At 41.6% G+C, this 19,750-nt stretch overlaps 1 protein-coding gene across 3 annotated transcripts in view; it reads left to right on the forward strand.

Annotated features, from left to right (window-relative positions):
* Window positions 1-15,915, forward strand: part of RUNX1T1 (RUNX1 partner transcriptional co-repressor 1) — a 151,613-nt gene extending 135,698 nt beyond the window's left edge. For all 3 annotated transcript variants that reach the window (XM_088471387.1, XM_088471385.1, XM_088471388.1), the window contains exon 11: window positions 11,276-15,915. In XM_088471387.1, coding sequence (XP_088327513.1) covers window positions 11,276-11,542 — 267 coding nt within the window. In that variant the 3' untranslated portion in view covers window positions 11,543-15,915. The remainder of the gene's footprint in view (window positions 1-11,275) is intronic.
* Window positions 15,916-19,750: the final 3,835 nt, after the last annotated feature.

Consider the following 19,750-nt stretch of genomic DNA (forward strand, 5'->3'; position numbering starts at 1 on the left):
TTAACACACATGGAACTACAAACTGCATTATCCCAAGTTTTTGACCTTTCCTCGGGGTCTAAAGTGATTCCTAAATCTGCTTCGCATGCCAGTTCGTGGGAGTCCCCCATATGGGGTGTATCCTTGCTAAGTAACATATAATTTAGAAGTGAATCCTCTAGTTGAAGATTATCTTCCTTTGAATCTCTCTGTTGGAGACAAAGGACTCCCAGTTAAGATTAATTTAATCTTGGAGTGAAAATGACGAATTTGTAGGAAACTAAAAAATTCTCTAGTTGGGATTGCCGACTTTTCCTGAATGTCCGAGAATTGAGGGAAATTAACATCTGTAATATCATGTAAATATAAAATTTTCCCTATTCTCCAAGTATTAAAAAAAGACTTGGACATACCTGGGGGGGAATTCAGGGTTAAGGAATAATGGGAAGAGGGGAGGAGAGCCTGGGGATAATTGAAAGCGCCTGTTAGTTTCCCGTTCACTGTCCATCTGGGATATCACTATGGGGTGGGAGGCGACACTCTGAGGACAGCGAGTCCTGGGAAGCCACAAAAGGTAGGAGAGAGTCGATAAGCCCATCTCCTCAGCTTCGATATCAACCCAGACCCTCCCTGTATTAGAAGCACACCATTGAGAGCTGTGCTGCATAATAGTATTTCTGAAAATTGGTAATACCCAGTTCGCAATTTTGAGAAGGACGCTGAAGCAATTTCAGTTTAATCCTGGGGACGTTTTCGGTCCCAGATAAATGGGGAAGATTGGAATTGTAAAAATGTTAAAATATACGGAGGGACATACATCTGTAAAGTTTGAAATAATTATAAGAGCCAAGGGAGTACGTTCATTTTTATAGAATTCTGCCAATCCAAGATCTAAAGTGGCTTGACCACGCATTGAGGTCCGATTTATAATTTGGTCAAGAATATGGGGATAATTGGCTGATGGTATCAGTGGGTTAAATAAACGCCTAGGTATTTTCCGTTTATGCCATGTAAAGGGAGGGGAATGAGGCTTCAAGAGTTTGTTTTACTGAGGCAGGGATATAAAAATCAAGAACTTCAGTTTTGTTGGTATTTATTTTATATCCTGAGTGACGGAAGTATAAGTCTATCTCACAGAGGAGAGGCTGAAGAGATAGGGTAGGGTTAGAGAGGGAGAGTAAAACGTCATCCGCCGCCAGAGGCTCCATAACTAAAGAAAAAATGAATGGCGATAGAGGGCAGCCATTGGCGATCCCAAAGCTAGTGGAAATTGCATTGTTAAGGGAGACCCTAGCTGTTGGGGAGCAGTACAGAGAAGAAATTCCATCATTTGCCAGAGAAACCCATTTTGCGGAGGACTGCAAAAATAAAGGGCCATGAAATACGATTGAATGCTTTCTCTGCCTCTAAGGCTAAAATAAGAGAAGGAAGCTTTTGTCTATGAATGGAGTGGATGAGAGCAATGGCTCTCCTGGTGTTATCAGAGACATGGCATCCAGAAATAAATCAGACCTGATCGGATTGAATTAAGTGAGGGAGAAATGGGTCCAGACACGAGGCCAGAATTTTGGCATAAATTTTCAATTTGACATTCAATAAAGAGATTGGTCTATAATTAGGACACGGAATTGGATCTTTATCAGGTTTGGGGATCACCACTATGTCAGCTAGGGTGGTAGATGATCTCATCGACTGGATGGTGGCAGTAGTCTCCTCTACCAAGAGAGAATCATTGAGGGCAGATAACTGGGACTCCGATACACATGGCAGGGGAGTGGCAGAAAGGTATGAACGCACTTTTTTTTTTTTTTTTAGCTCCAGTGGGGGAGGGGGGGCATGTGAGGAATTGGTGAGATTATAGAGTGAACTATAAAAGTTTCTAAATTCCTCAACCATCTCCTCGGGGTCATAGGTTAGGGAGTTAAGTTTGAGTGTATATTTTGTCCACCATGCCAATTGCTTGTTTGCTGTTAAGTTTATTCGCCAACAATGATTCCATTTTATCAGCTTTATTGTAAAAACGTTGGCGAAATTTTTGTAAAACCAGGGCGGCACAGTGGGACAAAAGTGTATTTAGTTGGCCTTTTAAGCTTTTGATTTGAGACAACAGGGAGGCACAGGGAGATACCTTGTGTTGGGCAGTCTGCACAGAGATTTGTGATTCAAGAGACAGAATATCCGTGTCGCTTTTTTCCTGATCGACAAAGTATTAGCCATGATAAAACTCCTTATGGTGGCCTTTTGAACCTCCCAGAGTATACTGGGGGAAATATTCAGAGTAGTATTTTCTGCAAAGTAGTGGGTGACTGCTAATGGGGGCGTCCAGAATGGGGGCGTCTCCTTTCCCTCAGAAGTGCAATAAAGAGACGCCCTCTTTCTTGATTAGCACCCTTCCTTATTGGTTTAAAAGCATGGAGTATGGTAATGTATATGCACACTGTATTAGGCACAATTCTAGGTAAGTCCTACAAGTTATATACTGTAGTGCAACTTTGGTTCATTTTTGGGGCATGGGTCCCCCTGGATTGCGTTGGTTAATCTGTCTCAGGGCACCGCATTATAACACATTTTCCTTTTATAACACATTTTAACCCTTCACTGTGTGTGTTTAATATATATGTACTACACTTTTTTATTTTCATTCTTTATATGCAGCTGCTCCTAACTATCTCTTTACACTGCACTTTTCTTACTATGGTGGTGTCCTGGGACAGTTTGGCTGGGCCGGTTTTGGGGGGTCCTGTGCTGTGGATTTGAACCCTAGTATGTTAGGGACCTACCCGAAAGAGGTTACCTGGATATGGTGGGTAGGCCCATAACCTTGGCCATGATTATACTAAAATCTCTATTGATTGCAAAATTTTATTGCATTTATATATATTATTAATAATTTGGAGTTGTGCACCTGAGATTTGTCTGTTTCTGTGCCTGCAATTAGTCTCATCAGGTAGCACCTCCCATCATATATATAGTCAGGTTGTGCAGTCCAGCAATCTTTCCCATATACTGAGTTCATATATGTACCTACAGGATAAACTCTACAAAACAATCCATCGTCCGTGCCATATAGAAACATATGATCTTTGCCACTTATGAAATGTAACAGACACATGTTTAGTGTCTGCTGAAAGCTGGACCCAAAATAAGTCATATATCTGGTTTTACAGCTCTCCACCCCATAGCCCTCAGCCATTGTGCACCGTTCAGAATACCAGCATTATCGTTTTTCAGCAAATTAGGCAAGAAACTATAGGCTTAAAAAGTACAATTAGAAAACAATGTAAAGTCAGAAAACTGCCACACAGCTCCGAGTCTAACATGTAGCTGCGACTTAACAGGCAGAGCTACAATTTAATTTGTTGCAGGCTCCTTTGAGGATGAAAGACCCGTGTGGGATCAGTAGATGCCCAGAGTTTCCTGTAATGCTTAGCAGATGAGTTCCCAAAAACAAAAGGAATTATTTTGCAACATCTGAAAGTTTCTCAGGAAGGGAGTCAAAAGGGAAGCAAACTGCACCATGGCAGGAATCAAATGAGACCGGCACTTAATTGGCTTGGCATCGTGATGTGAACGCGTCAAATATTGATAAGCTTAGTATTCAATCGGGTCTTTGCTCTGTAACATTAGCAGCTATTGTTCACAAATTACCAATACGTTAAAGGGAAACCGGGATAGTAACCGTGTACAATTGTACATATGTTTAAACACGGCGCTAAGTGCTTGTGTGTAGTTTTCTATTTCATTAAACACGTTTTATACAGTGATCCTGTGGGAGGAATTGTTTATCTCCGTAACCCTTCCCAATAAGTCCCATGGTAGGCACTTAAGTATAGTGAGCTTTATTGTCCATTCATCTGTGCAGCGGTTTTGCAATTTATTGTGTAATAGCAGCAGAAAGCATCATGTGTTATCTTATCCTCAGCACTATATTCAGATGAATGTCTTTGGCTATTATAGTATAAAGGGCAGCACGGATGGTGCAATGGTTAGCATTGCAGCATTGAGTTTATACTTCTGATTTCCCAACACGTCCTTGTGCCCAGTGCTAGGGTGGGTTTCCTCTGGGTACTACGGTCCTCCCTTCACAATCCAAAAATATACTGGTAGTCAATTGGCTTCTGAGAAAAATTAACCTTTGTATGTATGCGTGTGTGTACATGTGGTAAGGAACATAGATTGTAAGCTCCACTGGGGCAGCAGGGACTGATGTGAATGGCTAAATTTTCTCTGTAAAGCGCTGCAGAATACGTGCACTATATAAATAGCGGTTAATAAATAATTAATGAGAGTTCATAGTTAAGGCTCCTGTAAGACAATATTTTTTTTTTCAAGAGACCAGGAGTGGTTACAGGATATGTAAGGGCCCAGTAACTTCTCCCCCCTGCTGTACTGCCATGAAGGCCCCTGATGAGCACGGTAGAGTACACCACAGTAATGCATACAACAAGGGCATGCACCAAAAGTCTCTGGGCCCTTAGCAATTGGGCTGCACAGCAACTTTCTTAAGAAGCATCCTATCCCATTATAGGATCAGTCATTATGCCTAAATAGTAACTTAACTATTGGCCAGCTCAACTAGCTGATAAGAACTGCTACATACCTGTGTTAATGCACTTGCTGTTATCATGTGACCTTGGAATCAGTAGACAGATGTCCTAAAACATGACATTTCAGATGAAGAAACCTTTATATAGACCAACGATGAGATTAAGCACACTTCATTAGGCACATCAATCATGCCACCCACCTGTAACCACACCACAACAATTACATAAATACATTATGGAATGCTGGAATAAAGCAGCACGTCCCCGGGGCAGAGTTGGATCATGAACTGGCTTTAAGTACGCTTAATACCTCCTGCACCTTGTTTATGAGGGCCACCTATTGCCCGTCACTGTTTTAGAAACTTAATGACCAATGGTTCCAGTAGCAGATACTGATGGATAGTCTCATGTCCTTAGAACTGATGTGGGATCTTATGAGAAAATGTTAGGACAGAAATGTTCAAACTTTGGGTTAGAGCCACAATTGTGGTACCAGTATCTGTTTATAAGGTCCCCTGATATTCAGATATGCATTCTATTCTATTCAGGATATCTTCCATTGGGGTCCCAGTACAATGGCAACGACATTTGTGGGTAGCAGGGCAATGGCATGCTTTCCTTTTAGCATCCCAGAACTCTAACATAATGGGGTCCTTGCATTTGGGAGATCCACGTCAATAAAATTAAAGAAAAGGTACTATATCCATTGTTTCAGCATTTATAAGACAAAAAGGAGGAGGCTTGGGGGAAAGGGGGAGATCATAAATTATTACAACTGGTCTATGTGTCGCACACTCTTTACTCCAGTTACCAAAGCCAAACTTTTCTTTATCATTCAAATGTATTCAATAATGAAATGACTTTTTAATCCTTACTCAGCCCCGCCATAAAAATGGCTATACCTACCATAGTTACCATGTAGTAATACCCTAAATTTATACAACTTTTTAGTCCCCTGATAACACTGGGCAATGACGTTATATAGTCAACTTGAGAATCTATACCTTACAATGGAATACCCTGTTTTGATTCAACAAGATATTTTATTTATTTATTTTAAAAGAAACACTGAAGTTATAACGGGGAAGATGTAATATAGCAGGTGAAGCAGGAAGCACTAACTATGAGAAGTATTAACATCTCATCGACCGGCCCAGGTGACCTCCGGCGATCTCTGCCTGAGTACACAGCGCATCAGCCTATTGCTGATGCACTGTGTCTCAGTCCTGGCCGGCTCCACTGAGCATGCGCGGGATCTCACAAGCATCGAGAGATCCCAAGGGCAGCCCTGGAGCCGGCAGCCCCCACAGCAGGGACAGTGCATAGGGCATCGCCTAGCTGTCGATGGCGACAACTGCAGCGGGCGGAACGGTCAGGCGAACTGACCATTCATACATAACACAGGCTATTGGTGCAACTATCTTGTAGATATCAGTGCCGATAATGACAGGGGCGCATAGCGTCATACATGGGGGAGAAGCGATAGCGCACATAACGTGCGCTGATGTCGCTTTGGCGGTTCATACATCTCCCCCAATGTGATGTGTGTTTTTAAAAGCAGCAGTAAAGCTTTAAAAAAATCCCATTGTTGTGTCTTTGTCTTTTTCAAAACGACACCATAGCAAAAGTAAATATATCCTGATTCTATTTACTCCATGTCGTAATAGGTTTTGACATCTCCAAAACTGAGCTAAGTTTAGACAATGTGAGCTACAGACCAGAAGGACTGAATTAAAAGCAGGTGATGCCAGACATCCAGTCTACAACCTGAACGTTTAACTACCAAAAAAAACATCTGTTTCTGTGTTTTGGATTTTTTCTTTCTTTCTTCGGATATTTTGAAGTGTTTTCAAAAGATGGGAACAATTTTAGAAATAAAAAAAGAAACTATTCCAGCACATGCATTTGTAATTATCTGGTTGATTCTGTATATTCTATGCGTTTGAATGGAGTCACATCTGATTTTAATCTGATGGAGCCAGTAACTATTGGACAGATACCATATTTCCACATGGCAAACTTTCCAGAAACTTTCTAAAGTCTCATTCAGACTCTTTCAGACTTTTATAGGCGCATTTGGATTTATTTTCAAGAAAATGAACTTTCTATCGTTTCGTTCTTTGAGAAGATGGATCAAAATGTGCCTAGTATATGATTCTCATTGCCTGCCGTATATATCTAAATGACACACAAATTTATTTTTGTGGTCGTAAGTACAGTTTGTGTGTGTGTATATACATACCATCTTTAACTGAATGTGAAACTTTTAAGACTGAGGGCTCTATTTATTAACATTATTTTTACTAAAATAAAGTGAAAAGGTGTTTTCACACCCTTTTCACATTATTTTAGTTTCACCTGTAGTTATTACAGGGCAATTGGAGTAGAATTAGTAAAATTCTACTCCAACCCCTAGTATCACTTATTTTTAGTAAAGCAGATCGCATTTCCCATAATTGTAATGGGAAATGTGATCCGACCAGAGTTACTAAAAATAAATTGTAAAAAAAATACCGGGGGAAGCCCTGTGATAATAACGCCACCTGGAGGTGGCGTTATCCAGGGTCTCCCCCCAGTTACCGGGCTCCCACTCTGCTCTAATGGGGAGAGCAGAGGCGGGAGCCGGTACCAGTAATCAGCTATGTGGTCTAAATAGACTGCAAGCTGATTGCTGTAAAAAAAAGAAAAAAAAACATTTAAATTTTTTTTTTTTTTACTTACCTGAATCCAGGGACCGGTGATCGGGCCTCCGGTGATGGCTCCTCTCCGGTCAGCTGGTCTCCCATAGTGCACTGCGGCCCGGTCATCAGGTGATCGGGTCCCAGTGCAGTATGGGAGATCACTTGATCGGGAAGCCCGGAGAAAATAACCGGAGGCCAGGAGGATGCAGGTAAGTGTAATGGAGGAGGAGGGGGGGTCGCGGGGGCCGGGGCTTAGCGTCGGTGGGGGGTAGCAGCGACGGTGGGTCGGCGCATGCGCGGGCTCTTAGTCGCGGTATTTTATCCGAAAATACCCCGACTAGAGTGCGGATGGGATCCGCAGGGACAGAGCTTTATCACAAGCTCTGTCCCTGCAAGGGATTTATAGTAAATCCCTGTGATATTGCCTGAATTCGCGGTAATATCACACTACAATCCGCATTCAATATGCGGATTGTAGTAAATAGAGCCATAAGGGGCGTATTCAACAACACTAAAATAACGTTTTTAAGGACATTTTCCTTAAATAACGTTATTTTGGTATTCATGTAGCCACTTAGCACAGGAGATATCACAGATATCTCCTTGCTAAGTTCCCCTGCTTTAATTTCCACACTCCCCATACATTAGTATGGGGATGTGGAAATTGTGGTATTCATCAAATTCCGAAAATTCTCAATTTTCGGAATTTGATGCAGTTACTATTCGCCACTGTGAGGTGGCGAATAGCAGGTGGAACATACCTGTATCCGCGTGTGCAGGTCCCCCGATGAGTCCCTCCGGCGCTCTGCTCCGTCCTCAGGCTCCGGAGGCTGGTCGGACATGTGTGCTCCCCAGCAGAGCACAAGAAAGTTTAGACCAAAAAAAAAAGTTTTTCTTTTTTTCTAATCTGTCATGTGGTCTGCTGGGAAACCACATGACAGACCAGCAGGACGGAGCCGGAGGCTGCTGCGCGGACAGGTAAGTCTGGGGGGGGGGGGGAAGGTGAGCGGAGGGGGGTGGGGGGGTACACTACCTTAACGCATCTGTAGGCAGTGCTGCGCATGCGCTGGTTTTCCAGATGTAACAGCGCATGCGCAGCACTGTTTCCAGATGCGATAAGGTAGTGTAGGCAGGGAAAAGTATCTATTTCCCGAAAAGCTGTCATCGCAAAAATGACAGCTTTTCGGAATAGATACTTATGGAGAGGTGGAATGATGAATTCCACCTATAATTAGGTAGAACTCCATGCGAGTTCTAAAGCTAATTATCTCCAGAGAATTTTTAGGTTTGATGAATAGGCCCCTATGGAATGTATTGAAGACCTTTTGCATTTTGGCCCCCAAAAATAACACTTGTTATCAATGCATATAACGTTTATGGGCTATTTTGGAAAAAACCCTTGCCGGGACAGCAGTTCCAATAAAAGCCTGTTCTGTCGAATAATGAATAGTAAAGTGATAGCTTGCCCTATTTTGTTTCCCAGGATCTGACGTGACTTACCTACTGTGCATGCGTAGACATCGGGCTGTGCAAGTGAATGGCGTAGGCTGCGGCAGGGGAATCCAAAGATCCTTCTCCAGCGAACATATAGCTTTAGCTCTAATTCAACATATGCCTTATGCAAGAGATATCAAAGTGAGGTGTAATACTATCTACTCCATTCTAGGCTTAATAAATAGAAAAAAATCCCAGGTCGATGTGCAATAACCCAGGATTTTTAGTTCACTGGAAAGGGGTAATAGAGGCAGGTATGGAGGCAGCTTATCCATGAGTGTTCCCTGTTCTTCCCTTGCGCATTGCGGAACTCATAAAATTTTACAATGAAGCCATTAGCAATATTCAATCAGTGACTGGTTTTATAATTATTCTTAGAGTTAAAGTGCACCTGTGACCTGTTCATAGAGGGCTGATCCAATAATCAGTACCTTGTGCCTCAGTGATGCCGCCACTTACTAGCACATTGTAGGCTAGATGTAGGTACAGCCCACATAATGTCTGCTTATTACACAGTACATATTAATAGTAAGGATTGCCTGTTTGCTTACTCTTTGTATACTCCTGTTCAGTCATCACATGTGATTGGACCCCACACTAATGTCCTTTTATCTAGATTCATACTACCCAAGCTTTTCAAATATTGTTAAAAAGTACAGCAATCCCACAGGATAAAAGACAACTCACTAGTCAAAAGATGAGACACACGGGGAGTGTGTATGACACAATGTACACAGGAAAAAGGTGCTATAATCCATGGCAGGCAATATATCTGATTTATTTACTAAACAATGGTTTTGTTATCAGTTTAAAGGCAATACACTCCTTTTGTAAAACCACCGTTTAGTAATGGAGCGTACACACGGTCAGATTTGTCAGACTTGTCAGATTTGTCAGATGAACGATTGAACGATTAAACGATCTGAACGATTTGAACGATTTGACCAAAGTTTTGAACGATTTGAACGATTGAACGATTTTTGACTGCATTAAAATGAATGGAATCGTCCAAGTCTGACTGCAAACCCATCAGATGTCAGATATCGTTATCTGACAAACGGGAACGCGCATCGTTGATCGTCCATCGTTCAGGCATGTCAGATATGAACGATTTTCCTTCAGATATGAATGACTGAACGATTTTTAAATCGTTATCGTCCATATCTGAAGAAAAAATCTGATCGTGTGTATGCACCATAAGGGATGTAGCCGGCAACACGTTTAGTAAATATGCACACAAGACACTTACGCTTTAGTTTTAAAACACTTTATTTTTGTGATTTCATTAAAATGTGTTTGTAACAATATGCTGATAGCATTCTGTTGGTATTCCAGTACAGTCTGTGTCTAACCTGTAAATAAATATTTGAACCGCCATGATTTAGTCATATAGGGCCTGTATCCCCTAAATCAGGCTTGCCTACCCTCCCGATTTTGTCCGGGAGCTTCCCGAATATCTGGTGCAGCTCCAGACCCCCCCGAAAAGGCAGGCAAGCCTCCTGGCATCCACCAACCCTTCCAACCTCTCCCCAGAATAAACTAGAAATCCCCACAGCGGGGGGGGTTGACGCGATTCGCGCTCAACCGCGTCATCCTGGCCCTGCTTCACAATACCGAAAATAACGGCATTGTGAAGAGGGGGACGGGCCACGATGACTCGATCGTGCGGCTCCGCCCACACATGCCCCCCGCTGTTAGCCGACAATCGTCTCCCTCCCGTAAGGAGGGAGCTGATTGTCGGCAGGTATGACCTAAATATTCTCATTTTTGTACTCTGTGAATGCACCAAACGGCACCCATATTTTCATGCGAGTATCTTAGAGCTGTGGCCTCTTATATTATAAACCTTAGATCAGACCACAAAAAGTGTCTCCAAATGAAGCTCATAGGAGCAATAGAAGTTTCAGCGCCTGTTCATCAAACTCCACCATCTTCAATATTTTTGCAACACTGTACTTCAACTTAAAATTGTTATTCATGGTTCTGTGGGGTTCATCGGTGTGATTTTATCAAATGAATATTTTGGCCTGTGTTGGCGGAGGTTCCTTTGCACTGCATCAAAGAAAACAGGAACTAGACATGTTCCCTTTTTAATAACCTGCATTGTTGTCTGTGTGTCACAGTAAAATATGGTCCCACCTTTCATTTGAAGGCACTTTGAAAACTTTAAGCGAAGTTAGGCAGATGATCGAAAGACGGTAAAATATCAAATACATTTTATGGGTTTCAAGCTGAGAAACTTGAAAGAAAAACTAGCAGTGGAGGTTTTTTTTTTTTTTTTCTTTTCTAATTTATTTTTGAAAGAACCGTAATGTCTTTGCTGGTAGCGTCTTCTGTCATCTGCTGCAGAAAAACCAGAGCAGATTGTTTACATAGCATTTTGCATTTTCACTATAATAAGGCAAATTCAGTGGATTTGCACAAATGTCTCACCATGTGTTCAGAACACATTTCGTACTTTTCCCACCTGTGCCTGTAATTTGCAGTTCGTTTAATGTTAGTCTTTGAGGGAATAAACATAGTTAAGCCATTAAATGTTCTTATGGAATTTTTTTTTTTTCTCCCTTCATCTAGAGTTGCTGGAACTGTGGACGGAAGGCAAGTGAAACCTGCAGTGGCTGCAACACTGCGCGGTATTGCGGATCGTTCTGTCAGCACAAAGACTGGGAGAAACATCACCATATTTGTGGACAGACTCAACAGCAAGGAGATACACCAGCAGTCAGCTCCTCTGTTACACCGAGCAGTGGTGCAGGAAGCCCTATTGACACACCACCAGCCGCCACGCCTCGATCCACCACCCCCGCCACACCGTCCACTATAGAGACAGCTGCCCGTTAAAATACAAAGACAAAACAATATTTAAAAATAAAAAAAACTGAGTTTTTAAAGTTTTCAAAAACAATTCAAAGAAACCAAGTCCTCATCCTCAGATGTTCAAAGATTTAACATGAACTATCGTAATGCATTACTACAATAACAATGGACTACTTTTGTCGTGAAGTAGTAGTAGAACAGTGAAGGCCAGTAACGGGTCACAATGACTTCTTATGGAAATCAAAGATATCTTTTCTTTAGAAAACTGAAAGAGAGTACAGAATATAACACAATGCTAGATTTGACCTCCTCCCTGGTATTTTTCAGTAGCTGGGATTTTAAAACTAGATGACCTCATTAACAGATGCTTTACCAAACAGCAAACCAAGAGATTGCTAACTGCTGTTGAGAGCAAAAAGGCTCCTATGAAAAATTAAATAATTGTTCTTTAACAAAGGGAAAAAAAACACCTTGAGGGCATGAGCTTTGGATACAGCAGTAGACATTTTAACAAGTAGATGAATGGCGTCCGCGAGTATCGGACTGAACTTTGAAGACCCACTACAAACATCCGCAGATGTGCAGCAGATTGGAGGGAAACACAGATGTTCATCTTTTTCCACTAATATCCAGGTCAATAATATGAAAGACGAGCTGCAGTGGGATGTATTAATACAACAGCAGATATGCCATTATGTTAAAGGCTTCTTTTGATAAGGAATGGGTCTAATCCAATAGTTAGGTAGCAACTTGGCAATCATGACACCAAGCAATTGCCCCCTTCGCCCCCCCCAAAAAATAAACAAAAACTTTTCAGCGTTGAATCACTTTTGCAAAGTTCCACAGAGACAATCGGGTCTATTTTAATTTTTTTGTTTTGTTTTATATTGAAAGCAACAAAATGATTTAAAAAAAATATATATGTAAACACAGCGGCTTGAGCTCCAGCCCACACTTAAACAAAAATGAATTTTCCACTAGTAGTTCTCTTTCTGTGTTTAAAACACTCCTGTCCTGTGAGATTCCCCAATGGTGTTTTCTTGTAAATGTGATGGACAAATGTGAAGAAGCATTGTAGTTTTACTCATGCCCACATTAACCTCTTTATTCTTAGCTGGTGAGAAACCTGTCTCTTTCTATGCTGCTTTTATATCTGTATATGTAAGTGATAATTCTCTAGTAGTACAGCCCCCTTTATTTTTTTTTATTTTTTTTTTAGTCTATTCAGAAAGAAAAATTAACACTATCTGCCGGAGCTGCTAACTCACTCTGTTATAGGATTTTTTGTTTTGTTTTCCTGAAAACTAGCATGCTTCACGGAATGCTAACCTATTGGTGTTTTTGTAGAAGGGATGTACATAAATGTATTTTTGCACTGTCACAACGACTCCCTAGGCATGCATTTTATTTTGACAAACTCATTTTTAAATATTCTCTATCCACTTCACCAATCAGTCGATCCTTCGCATAAACCACAGTGGATTTTATTTTCTGTTTTCATGTGTTTTTTTTTTGGTTTTTTTTTAAAGGTTCACGAATAGGGACTTTTTTAAATAAAAAAACAAAAAGCAAAAATCAAAACAAAATATCCCTTAAATCTTAAAGGGCAGTGCATGTGTTTTTGCTGTAAGACAATGTATTACTGATTTTACAATATGATAATTAGATTTCCAAATGCTGAGATGTAGATTGACAGCTTTAACTGCTGAATGTCAGGTTATACAGTATTCTACATAATGGGAAGTCAGCCAAAGACTGATCTTAAGGACCAAAATCTGATATTTTTTTTTGATTTTTTTTTTCTTATCGAAAGCGCCAATACGATATTCCAAAAGATCAGCAAGTTAAACATGTCCAGTAAGGTATAGTGTGACTTAATTGATCCTTTTTATTGTCCGGTATCCAGACCACAAGTTCCAGTTATATGTAATTACAATAGTCTAGGGCAGGGAGAGATGACATATAGCGCTCCAGCTGTACTACATCTCCCTTAATGTTGTTCTGGGAAGTGACTGCAGAAACACCAATCTCTATAATGTCTACACCCAGTTATGGAGTGCCAACATATGCTCATCCCTTGTCTGGGTCTTGGATCTGTGCTATATCAAGGTTATGCGATCTGGGCTTGCAACTTTTCTGAGCTAACTTGCTAAGGCTTACAGGTATGTTTCCTGTATGAGAGGATGGCATAATGCAATAAAGTATTTTTACAATACTTAATATTCTATTTATGTTTTGTGGTTGGTTAGTCATAAAAAAAAATGTTGTCCAAAAAGTATGTAATAATAATGTTCATTCTGTACTAAAAATAAATCTCTCTATTCAGAGCAGTACAGGTTGAGTCTCCCATATCCAAATACTTCGAAATACGGAATGTTCCGAAATACGTAATTTTTTTAGAATGACTGAGATAGTGACACCTTTGCTTTCTGATGGTTCAATGAGCACAGACTTTTTTTTAAAGACACACAATTATTAAAAATATTGTATAAAATTATCTTCCAGCTGTGTGCATAAGGTGTATATGAAACATAAATGCATTCTGTGTTTAGATTTGGGTCCCATTCCCAAGATATCTCATTATGGTAAACAATTATTCCAAAATACAGAATATTCCAATAGCCAAAATACCCCTGGTCCCAAGCATTTTTTATATGGGAGACTCAACCTGTATCTTTGTAAAATTAAAAAGATAAAGTTAGCCTATTGCTGGATGACCGGCTGATTGAATTTGAAGAGAATGAAGCACATCATCAGGGCCTCTAACAAGTGACTACTTACAATGGCACTTCCAAATACATTTACAAATTATTTTCCATGGTGCCGTCAAATACTTTGTTCTCCGTTCTATGTACCGTGGTGCTCCCAGATCCAGGAGTCTATTTACTAAGCCTTGGATGGAAAACGGAGCAAGTACCAGTCAATTGCCTCCTAACTGACATGTCACAGGCTGTAATTGAAAAATGATAGTTGGGAGCTGGCTAGTTGGTACTTTATCTCCGTCCACTTTATCTTCCTCCAAGGTTTAGTAAATAGACATACCCAGTACTGTGGTGCTCCCAGATCCATTGCCATGTTGCTTCCAGATCTAGTGACTCTCTGCATTGTATTGTTGTTTCAATTTGACACTGAACAGTTCTTTCTATTGGAGCTTTTGCATGTTCAGGGTAGGAAGAAATAGCAATCCCAAAAATGATGGTAATTTACATATAGCATATCTGTCAATCAAGAAAAGCTGTTCTATTATGCAGCAGCTCTTGTTTTTATTTCTGTGTACAACATGGATTAATAACAATATGTCTCATTACTTTGTATTCAGGGCATCCTGAGTGAAATCAGACACCACGTTCCCTCCTCCTCGCTAAAGCTTTCTCTATTTCCTCCTTTCTTTCCTCCTATTTTGCTACAGCCTCCTCAGTGGCAAAAAGTTTCACTCTACCTCTGACAGCATGTATATTGCACCAGTATCTATCGAAACTGGTCTAGTCAAACCAAATGGGCACAAAAATAACAGGATACCAAAATCAAAGCTCATACAGCTGCAAACCATATCACGTCTTGGTAACAAAGCAGACCTCATTATGTTAAAGAAAAAGAAAAAAAAAAAAGTTACTTTCCTTTTTTGCTTGTCACTTATATGCAGGCTATGTGAGAGTATCATTTGTAGGAATAACACTTTAAAATAATAATAATTAAAAAAAAGTTAACTTCATTGGATATGACTAAATGGTGGTCGCTGATAGGACTAGGGTACCCTCCCTCTATCCCTCGCCCCTGCTCTTCTTCCTTCTGATCTCTCTCTCTTGATCTATGTCACGTGACTGTGACAGGACCGCCTCTTGTCTTGTTTTTATTTGTTTTAATTTTTTTTTTCTGTTTTTTTCTTGAGCTTTAATTTGTGTAGGTGCATGTCTTGGGGATTTAAAAATACAAGGCTGGTTTACTAATGCAAAGCATGCCTAAGTCTGGAATACTTAAAGTTAGGGTGGGGTGGGCAAAAGTGACTCCATGTTGTCCGAATTCTTCAAAGGACAGTAAATCAAATTGGAGACTGTTGAAATGCAGATTTGAAGTACTTTAAAATAAAATAAAAAAAAAAAAATAAAGTCATTTTATTTTGGGTTCTACAACGTTATTGTGAAAAAAGTTGTTGTGCAATACTTACTTCAGACATGTACCACAAGTCAATGGTAGACTAACACTGGGTGACAGGGGGAGGGAGGGGGAGACATCATGCTTTTGTCGGCATAATCTTGAGCTTTTAAGTCTACTATGTCTGAACGGTGGGTTCTTGTTTATTCTTTTCCTTTAGTTGGACTGTATTGTATGGTCTGTCAACCTGTGAATCTTTAAAGTATGATTCAGGTATTGTTGTATTCTTTACTGTGTATTAAAAAAACGTGATAAAAAAAACTTGTTATATATATATTTTTTTTAAGTGTATAATTCCTGTATTACATTGTTGTTGTTTTGCAGGTTTAACAAGTACACAAATTAGATGTACAGTAATATATAAATGTGTTGGGTTATCCAAATAGTCTGCAGCATAGGTTACTGCATTTTTATCATAGACCTATTTTCCCCACGTATACTGTAATCTGCTCCATTCCTAACAGATTCCAGTCTCCATTTGGGATTTTTGGCACTGCGGCATGTGTCTTCACAATCTTTTATTATGTCCAGGAACAGTAATATGTACTAGCAACCTGCAGCTCTATTGTGTAATTGTAAAACACAAACTTTCAAAAATAAAAAAAGTGGATCGCATGGTTATACATTACTAGCATAGGCTATGCCCTCTATTAGGCAAAGGGAAAACTGGTACCCAAAGTTGAAAAAGCTGTTCGTTCATGTTATCATTCAATACGTTGTGATTTTTGAAGTCCCTGTAGTTCATGGAGAGAGAATCTAATTATCACTGAGTCAAATACACTATGCCCCTGGTTCAACATAAAAACCTGACCTCTATTGATACTAAGGGGAGTATTAAGAGGACAAGTGGAGAATTTGCCCATAGCAACAACCAATCGGCTTCTACCTATCCTATATCTAGTACATTCTAGAAGATGATAGACAGAAGCTGATTTGGTTGCTATGGGTAACTTCTCTACTTACCCTGTTTAGTAGTTGTGATACATTTCCTTTTCAGCAAACACACCCATGGCTGTTTCTAGTGTCTGGAGCTCCCAGTGCGAACAGTCAAAATGCGCCCTCCCCCCTTAAGAAGCAGTAGTTACTAATTTTGAGTGCGCGCCTCTGGGAAGGGGGCATGAACTCACTAAGGGTTGTAGTCTCACTGTAAGGAGGTGTGGTCTCAAAAAGACCACAGAATGTCAGCCGCTGTGACTGCAGAGCCCACGGGTGGCTAACCAGTAAAAAGCAAAGAGTCCAAAGATATCTGTAGTCAAGTTAAAGAGCCGTAGGCGCGCACTCAAAAATGGGGCGTGGCCTAGCTGTCCCAAGGCTATGCCTCATTTTTGTATGCAGGCCTTTGGTATGACATTTGCAAAAGCATAACTTTGTGTCACACCCATGTTTTTAGTCATGCTGGGGGTGAGTCCAGCACATTGAAAATACAAACCAGATCCACATGAAATATACTGAAAAAGCCACTTCAGCATAAAATACACTGCAACAAGCCACTTCCACATAAAATTCATTGAAACAGAAAGAGCCACATAAGTTTTTGAAAGCACATCCACATAAAATACAATTTGAAATCCAGAGCCATATAAAATACATTGAAAAAAACAAGATTCACATAATACACACTTAAGCTCCTCCATGTGTCACTCCAGCCCCCTCCTTTGCTGGTCCAGCCCACATTCATGTGTCATTGCAGCACCCCCAGGCCACTGCAGCGGCCCCTCATTTGTCACTCCAGCCACCCCCCAGAGTTATCTCAACAGCCCCACTCTGCCCCCTTAAGCATGAAAGCAGGCATGATCCCCCCCCCAGCTCTCAGGCTACCCCCCACTGGCTCTCAGGCAATAGTGCCCATTACGCTGTGCCTCCTGTATTTGTGCCCCTTAAGCAATGCCCCCTGTAGTTTTGCCCCTTATACAGTGCCCCTTATGCAGTACAGGAAAGTGAATATACTGAGGAGGACAGGTCTCCAGACATGATTATTACAAAATAGCTAGATGATGGAAAGTTGCAGACCTAAGGGTTTTTGAGCACAATAGCCTACTAGCCAGACAGTATCTGATTTTTTTTATTTTCTCTCATCCAGAATCATTAATACATTATACACATACATACTTGCCAAATTTGCCCCTTTTCCTTTTTCTCTTTGGAGTCTCTCTGCTGCCTGTGGGCTGTGTTCGGCGGTGAAGTCTCCAGACCAGTCCGTGCTCCCATGTCCATGCCCAGTCCAGTGTCCCGACTCCAAACAAAATGGCACCCGCCCGGGCTCCTCGACATCTAGATGTGCCTTAAATAGGCTGCTGCTTGGCATGACGTCACAACGCAGCCGCGTCATTCGTTGGGTGGGCGGGGATGGACAGGGTGAGACCGGAGGAAGGAGCAACACTGGCGAGCACAGGGCAGCGGTCGCTGCTGCCTCTGCAACTTGTCTGTGAGTCTGACTGATAGGGCCAGGGCGAAACACGGCCGCCCCTAGAAACGGCACTGCCCCATACACATACAATACACAGATAAGCCCATGTAATTTCTCCAGTGTTGCCTTTTAAATAGTTTGGGGACTATGGGCCTATTCAGACTTGTACACATATGCGATGGTTTGCGTACAAGTCCAGTGGTGGGAGGACTGCGCATAAGCAGAACGGGTCCAGTGTCATGGCATGCAGTGCCCCCTGAACCACAGCTGATGGATTAGCTGTGGCCATTTGGGGGTGTTGCTATGCTCAAACCCCCGAAAACGGGGGCTTGTGCATATTCCGACGCAGATTTACTGGCCTCAGCAGCGCAGATCAGGCAGCCAATCCGAGTAGCTTTAGGCTTTGCGATTGATGGTGGCAGAGGCTGGCGGGAGGAGTCTTCTGTCCTCAGATGCCCCCCGCAGCATTAGGATATTTGCACACAGCAGCTGCAACCAAAGGTGTAGAAGCTGTGTGTATAGCGTACAGCTCTGTATCAGGCCCTACAGGCCGCCTTTCATAATGCTTGTGCCCTTTCCCTTCCCTGTAAACTGGTCTCCATGGTGCACGCCTGTTATCCTTGTGTCACTTGTGTTATTTATGTATATATTAACATTTACTTGTATAGTGCCAGCATATTCTGTTCCGTGTACCGTAATAAAACAAGACTGGGTCATAACACAGACAGAGGTCAGAGGGCCCTGCTTGCTAGCTTACCATCTATATACTGTACAGATGTAGCCACGCTACATCGTTGCCGCGATGTGTGCACATCGCGGCAGAGCTTGGCTGGCGTTCACCCATTACAGTCTATGGCGGGAGGCGTGCGCATGCCATAGACGTGGGCACACTAGTTGCGCCATCCATGCCGCGATGCGCTCGCACCGCGGGATGGATGAGCGTGGCTACATCTGTATGTGTCATGTAAGCCTCCTCTTTAGCCACCATGTTTCCTGTGCTCCTTTTACCTGCAGTTCACATTCCCATGTTTTATCTGCTTCAATGCTGCATTTCTGGCTTGCCACTGCCTCTTTGCCTCACGTTTGCCAAGTTGGAACACTGGATCTCATTTATTACCGGGCTAGTAACAGGTCTAAACAGAGTTCCCTTTGTGTTGCTCAATTTCTTACTAGGCAGTGACAGCAAGGCGTTAGTGATGTCTGTTCTTCTCATCTCTCTTTCAGCTCCTGCAATTTTTCAATCAACCTGCAAAGTGACAGGAGCTGATTTAGTTGGTACTTTAACTCCATCCTCTTTATCTCTCTTCAAAGCTTAGTACATAGAACCCCATAATCTCTCTGTACGTTCTCTCCCCAAGCTTTGATACATCTCCCCCCAAAGTATCTCTGGCATCCCCCCTACCTCTTGCCTCATATCTGCACCTTTTTCTTATCTCTCATGTCTCTCCTACTACCACACCTTACACCTATCTTTTTCCCTACACTATTTCTTTACTGCCCTCTTCCCTCTTTCCTCATCTTGGCCAACCCCATTGGCTACTTGCCTAAAGTCTGCTCCTTGGTCTTCTTGCCTCAGCTATACCCCTTTTTGTCTTAGTCGTGCCTTCCTCTGTTGCCTAGCATTTTTTTTTCTCTTGGTATTTCTGCCATGGATCCCATAACTGTGCCTCATA

This window comes from Taudactylus pleione, unplaced genomic scaffold (assembly GCF_031769625.1).
Source record: "Taudactylus pleione unplaced genomic scaffold, aTauple2 ptg000114l, whole genome shotgun sequence".
In the NCBI taxonomy this organism is placed as follows: Eukaryota; Metazoa; Chordata; class Amphibia; order Anura; family Myobatrachidae; genus Taudactylus; species Taudactylus pleione.